The 7,084-nt window shown below is 36.2% G+C and overlaps 2 protein-coding genes across 2 annotated transcripts; both read left to right on the top strand.

The window, feature by feature from the left end:
* Nucleotides 1–102: 102 nt before the first annotated feature.
* LOC120637933 (small G protein signaling modulator 3 homolog) lies at nt 103–3,070 on the top strand. Its single transcript, XM_039910003.1, has one exon. The coding sequence runs from the start codon at nt 437–439 to the stop codon at nt 2,822–2,824; it is 2,388 nt and encodes a 795-aa protein (XP_039765937.1). The 5' UTR covers nt 103–436; the 3' UTR covers nt 2,825–3,070.
* Nucleotides 3,071–5,267: 2,197 nt separating this feature from the next.
* Nucleotides 5,268–6,793, top strand: LOC120623388 (60S acidic ribosomal protein P1). Its single transcript, XM_039889394.1, has 3 exons — nt 5,268–5,446; nt 5,661–5,913; nt 6,667–6,793. The coding sequence occupies exons 1-3, from the start codon at nt 5,375–5,377 to the stop codon at nt 6,678–6,680; spliced, it is 339 nt and encodes a 112-aa protein (XP_039745328.1). The 5' UTR covers nt 5,268–5,374; the 3' UTR covers nt 6,681–6,793.
* The last annotated feature ends 291 nt before the right edge of the window (nt 6,794–7,084 follow it).

The raw sequence follows: 7,084 nt of genomic DNA, 5'->3' as shown, positions 1-7,084 counted from the left end.
TCATTCATTAGATTGTCTTTTTTTTATGATGATATTGTGTTTATATATTATATTTGTAATTAGGATGCCAGAAGCGTCACAAAGTCGATATCCTTTATATCAAAACTAGGACTTAACTTAAAGTTTTAGGAAGTATATTGTAGTAATTTATCCTTTTTAATACCCAATATTTTATAACAGGTCTATCTAAGAAATATTGAGGAGAAGGAAAAGCATGCGCACAGCGGATAAATCAATTCAAATTGTTGCCGATACATTGATAATTTTTCCGCCTGCCTATTTTGTCAAGCAAAGTTGAAATTTTATACTTGTGTTTTATACTCTTTGGAGTCTTTGGCCTCGAATGTGTTTCAGGATGCACAAATTACAAAGAAAATAACATTGTTTTTTACATTGTATACGTGATCAAGTTGATGTAAATTATTTTAACAAAAAAATGGATCTGGCTAAGTCTCTATTTAGCTCACGCGATCATGTGGGATATGTAGGCCGTGAAGAACACGAACGAAAAATTAGTGCAGCGTTAGCGGATGACGATCCAGAAGATATTATTGATGTAATTCGGGGCATGAACGTCGCCGATGAACTTCTGCCAGCACCTGGGGGACCGTTTTCTGCCCTAACACCAAGTATGGTGCCCCAAGATATCATGGCAAAACTGGCACAGCCAGAATCAGATGGACATGGTGGGCTCCCTGACTATAGATTTGACGAGTTTGGTTTCTGTGTAGATGAAGAAGACGGCCCTGAACAAAGCTCCAACAAGTTACTAGCAAATGTGTTTGTAGAAGATGACCAGCATCGTCTTCAGTGGGAATTTTACAGTAAGGAAATAAATTTTTCAGAAAATGAAAGCAGGTTAGAGAAGACAGATAAACTTCAGAGAATGGTGAAAGATGGTGTCCCACATTCATTACGGCCCCAAGTTTGGATGCATCTCTGCGGCGCCAACAAAAAGCGAGCTACAACAGAAATTACTTATCATGAAATTGTAAGGGCATCAAGTGATGATGGATTAGTCACTAGTAAACAAATAGAGAAAGACCTAGTGCAGATATTGCCGAACAATGTATGTTTCTCCCATCCCACCAGTACAGGAGTCCCGAGACTAAGGAGAATCCTTAGAGCGTTAGCTTGGTTATATCCAGATATTGGTTATTGCCAGGGTACTGGTATGATTGCTGCATCGCTATTGTTGCTTATGGAGGAAGAAGAAGCATTTTGGATTATGTGTACCACTGTGGAAGACCTCTTGCCAGCATCTTATTACTCTTCCACATTGATTGGCATACAGGCCGATCAAAAGGTTCTTAGGAGCTTGATCTCCACATATTTACCAGGTATTGATCAAGTACTAAACGCACATGACATTGAGCTGTCCCTTATTACAATGCACTGGTTCCTCACTTTGTATGCAAATATTGTCCACATGAAAATACTACTTAGGATTTGGGATCTTTTCTTTTTAGATGGCTCCATTGTACTGTTCAAAGCCACCTTAGCAATGTTGAAGATAAAAGAGAACAGATTCACTGAAATATCCAATTCTGCTCAGATTTTCAACACACTATCAGATATACCTGGTGAAATTGATGATGTAGATCTTTTAATAAAAACCATAGATGAGGTCTGTGGCGATACATTAAGTCCAGCATTGATTGAAACTCATAGAAGAAGACACTTGGCTTATCTAATGGCTGATCAGGGTGCACTGGTAGGAAATCCAAATGCAGTGCCAAATCTTCCAAAACAACAACTGCAAAGACGTCAAATAAAACGAAGCAAATCTGTAATTCAGACTATATTGTTTGGCGATGATACAAATAATGAAGATGCTGTTTCTAAGAATGTGAAGCAAACAGAAATTCTCGTTGATCTCCGGGAGGCAATATTGCAAGTTGCTCGTCACTTTCTTGCCCTCGAACCTCAATTGGCGTCTGATGTTCAACTAACTGCAGATTATACTATGCAAAGTCATGCAGCTGACAGAGAAAGGTATGTTAATGTTTCAAGAAGCAAAAGACGCAGAGCTAAAGCTTTGCTGGACTTTGAAAGGCGGGATGGTGATGAACTTGGTTTTAGGAAAAATGATGTTATAGAAGTCATCAGCTCAAGAGATGAACACTGTTGGATTGGTGAGTTAAATGGCCTAAGAGGATGGTTCCCAGCAAGATTTGTTAAATTATTAGATGAAAAAGGAGTCAAATATAGCAGAGCTGGTGATGATTCAGTTACAGAAAAAGCCGCTCATTTAGTTAGGGGTGTGCTAGCTCCTGCATTTAAAAGGGTACTTCTACATGGTATTAAAAAACCTAGTTTCTTAGATGGACCATGTCATCCATGGCTATTTATAGAGGAAGCATCTTCCAGAGAGGTAGAAAAGGACTTCAATTCAGTGTACAGTCGTTTAGTTCTTTGCAAAACCTATCGTTTAGATGAAGATGGTAAAGTACTTACACCAGAAGAATTGCTGTACAGATGTGTGCAAGCTATTAACCTGTCACATGACAATGCCCATGCTCAGATGGATGTCAAGTTACGCACATTGATATGTATGGGATTGAATGAAGAAGCATTACATTTATGGTTGGAGGTGCTGTGTTCTTGTGTTGATGTTGTACAAAAATGGTATCATCCCTGGTCTTTTATAAACTCTCCTGGTTGGGTGCAGATAAAGTGTGAACTAAGAATCCTATCACAATTTGGATTTAATTTAAATCCAGATTGGGAGCTGCCATTGAAAAAAGATACACAAAACCAACCACTAAAAGAGGGTGTACGAGATATGTTGGTAAAACATCACTTATTCTCTTGGGACCTGTAGGATCTTTAACATTCCAAAGATAGCTTTGCTTAGAGTATTTTCAAAATTATAAGCTTTTATTGTAAAGTACAATATAGCAGATACATATTATATTTAAATTAATTCCTTAAGTTTACTTATTTCTTATGGCCTTTTACTTATGTTTTTTTTATTGAATTTTTTATTGTTGTTACGTATGTGAACCTAATGATAAGCTTTAAAAATTTATTTGATGTGAATAGTTATTTTGTAAAGTGTCCTAGTTGTCAATGTTTATGAATTGTAAAATATATCAAGTGCTTATTTTCTTTTCTTTTTTATTTAGCTGTAGGAACTTAAAATATAGCCAAGAACCTCATTTTCTCCAGAACAAACCTTAAAATTTGAATTTTAATAGAAAATGTTTAATAGAAAATTTCAAATCAAAATGAAATCCATATGAATGTGCTGGCCACGTGACAAATCGCCTGTTGCCACTGCACCTTGGCATGCTCGTTATAACGTATACGCTTAGTACGCTTCGCCAGTCGCAACGTGCTTCCCGTTGCCAGCATTTAATTTTATATCAACATCAATAACAACCATAACGGTTTTGGCCGAAGACTTCACACGACTGGGAACGTTAATCGTTATAGAGCACTCAGGCATGCAGAATTCCACGATGTATTGCTTTACCGTTAAAGAGGTGCGCAGACAGGGTTCGAACTCGGCCACCTGAAAGAAAAGTCGACGTCCTAACCAGGCTATCACCGCTGTCGGTAAGTAAATTTCTTGCCGATGTTCGGCTCAAGCGCTACACCGATATTGATGAAATTTGGCATTATACATTATATCACATCCTTTACAAAGGATCCCAGGAAAACTATCGGTTTCGGCGGGATTATTAAAATTACGTGAATAATGACCTTTGAAGCCACAGAACACTTTAATCCTGGAAAAGAACCCCGGAACTTATTTCGCCGGATTTAAAACACTACCTTTGTACCAATGTTCAGCAGCGCAGGGGCTACACAGATATTGACGGCCCAAATCACGTGTATACTAATAATTAAATACACATTAATATTGCCTGAGTGTGGCGCATTGAAGTATTGTTAAAAAATCTGTAATACATTTTAAATTATCAATAGTATTGACTGTGGGCGGGCCTAATATTACACGATACAATTATCTCTGGGTGCCTGTTTACTCGTTGTTCTTCTATAAAGATAGACGAGATAGATAAGACATTATTTATTTATTATTATCGGCGCGCATGCCATGCCTACAGAACCATCTTTAGTGGCACGATGTCCGCAGAATATTTTTATTTTGAAATATTTGCTTTGATACATTTATAAAGATAATCATTAATTATAACTTCACTCCTTGGCACGAGAACGAGTAAATGGACCCACCACGCTACTGTAATTCGGGCTTGTGGGCTTTACAATTAATGTTTCCCATTTCGTTTGCTATTTAGATAAACCTGTCGCTTTTATAAGAATTGAAGATGATGCCATTTAAATTAATTTTCTGGGTTTATCTAGAAAACAGTACAAAGAAGAAGGGTTGCGCTATTAGGTATAAAATTCAATGAAATTCAGTTTTATTTTGTATAAATAAATCAAAATACTTTTTTAAAAGAACATAATTTAAATCAATAAACCTGCGAGCCAGACTACCTATTAATTACTAGGTGGACGTTTGATCAATTTCAATCAATTATGACGAATATTTTTGTTGTACACCTCTTCTACACAGATTAATGATGTACTTTAAAGTATCTCCGTATGAATAATGTTGTCAGTGGCAAATAGTCAAATGTAACATTTTTACGGGAAAAGAAAAATAACCTTAATTTAAGTGAAAAAACGACACAATAACTTTATGACACAAAAACCAAAAAGTATTGGATTCAGAACCGTGTCGCCTTACCCTTATCCCGATCGACATTACCTATGTTAAAAAACAGTCTAGAAACTTAAACGACAAATCGAAAGACGAGGGCGAGGAAAAGTAACATTCTGCTTCTGGTAACGCTGCGTATGACAGAGCGTTTAATCAGCGCACGTTCATTAGACTTTTTTCTTCGTTTTTGGTTTATATTACAGAATTCTGTTGTGTGTGTCGTAGTTGCTTTAAATCTGCCATTATTTTAGGCTGACCACTTATTGTTACTGAAATTAAACCTAGCATGGGTTACTCGCTGAGAATATAATTTCTATAGTGAAAAAATGTTTCAAATCGGATACGACGTGGTTTATTTTTTCAATTACAAACTAAAAAAAAGGTATTGGTTTCTAGCTGACGCTGGGGGGCTGAACAATTTCAATTTCTGAATCATCTTTCTCTTCACTGTTCTTCTCAGAAACATTATGATAGCATTGATTATCATAGATTCCTAATATTTTTTTGTCTTCGTTTGTTAATCCTTAAACCACAGACTATACCGTTAATACATTGTGACATTTCATGACATTGACAAATTCTATGTAACAATTTTTCTTCTCTCTTCAAGTTTACAAGTCAAACGTGCTTGTCCTCTTCGAGCTAAGGCCATTTGGCGACTTGCACTAAAATTATAAAAAAATGGCATCAAAGGCTGAATTAGCTTGTGTTTACTCCGCTCTCATCCTGGTTGATGATGATGTTGCCGTCACGGTAAGTATTGATAGCATATTTCTGAACATAACCATAAACCATACACACCTTCAGATAGCTGCGTAAATATCCATTTCCATCTTAAAAACTAGCTACATATATTATTAAAAAGTAAAAGTGATTAGTTTGTAGGTCATCGAGGTTTGTAAACTCATTTATATTTCGTAGGTACACTTAATAAGTTAACCAAAAACTCTTTAATTTATGTTTACAGGGTGAGAAAATTTCGACCATCTTGAAAGCCGCCAACGTAGACGTGGAGCCATACTGGCCCGGTCTGTTCGCTAAGGCGTTGGAAGGCGTCAATGTTCGCGATCTGATCACAAACATTGGCTCCGGTGTGGGTGCTGCACCCGCTGGTGGTGCACCCGCTGCAGCCGCCTCGGCTGCAGCTCCCGCAGCGGAAGCCGCCAAGGAGGAAAAGAAAGAAGAAGAACCTGAGGAATCTGATGATGACATGGGCTTCGGTATGTGATAAAACTTTTATATTGTTTGATTATTCAGAACTTGTCCCTAGGTCTGTTGATTTCTAAAATAATATTTTATAAGAGTCCCATCTATAATAATAGTATCAACTTCAGTTACTATTTCTGTTAATTGGTGGCATTTAATATTATTTTAGTGGTTTGCCTTGAACCAAATACACCAGACACCAAATATTTACACATATATGGCTGGTTTGCTGACAATGACACGCTGCCAAGTGATTTAGCGTTCCTGTATGATTTACTGTAGAAACTGATTAAGAGTATAGGTCTAATCCTAGACCACATCTTTATTTACACTGCCGTCAAGGGCTACATCTTCTTTTGAGAATGCATTTAAAGGGCTAACCTGTAGCGAAATTTAAAAATAATTACTGTGTCTCAAAGCATACTTTTTGATATTAAATATTTGTTATTTTGTAGTTTCCATGTTCAATATTGGGCCACCTGCTAGACAGATATAATGCCTTGTTAGTCCACTGCACTGCAGCAATTAATATGCTGACATTCATTGTGTGATATAGAATTCATGGTTTTCACTATTGGCCGGCACAAGAGATTGATATTGATTTAATGTGTTTATTAACATTTAGGTTTTCTCAATGATGTCTGATTGTAATGTATTAGCTTCAGAAAACTAATGATTGAAGAAATAAAGCTGAGATTCCAAGCTGGTTTTACTACCAAATACATCTAAAAAGAGAAATTCTAATTCTTTGTCTTTGTTTGTTACAGGTCTTTTCGACTAAAAAGCTTTTTATAAAGGCTTTGGTATTCCATTGTAAGCTTTATGAAGCTTCTTTAGTTGTAAGGAAACTTATAATATAAAAAATAAAAATTTCAAACTTTCTTTTATTGTTCACACATGATTGTTTATTGTTCTATGTTTGAATTATTGAATTCACTTATTGGTTTAAACCTTTTAGATAATTCACTTATTGGTTTAAACCTTTTAGATAGTGAAAGAATTTTTTAGCAAAAAAAATTGATACCTGACCTTTGTGGAGAGATTGACATTTGTAGCACTATGCAATATGTGTCCTGTTTTGTTATCAATAATTCTTCAATATGCTTTACACACTGGCTATGTTACTGACAACATTCAGATTGTTTGTGTTTTTGTATGCAACCAATTGGTTAAAGGGTAGTGACG

Source organism: Pararge aegeria, chromosome 4, assembly GCF_905163445.1.
Source record: "Pararge aegeria chromosome 4, ilParAegt1.1, whole genome shotgun sequence".
NCBI lineage: Eukaryota > Metazoa > Arthropoda > Insecta > Lepidoptera > Nymphalidae > Pararge > Pararge aegeria.
The sequence above is the reverse complement of the archived record's forward strand: the minus strand, read 5'-3'. Positions and strand labels throughout refer to the sequence as shown.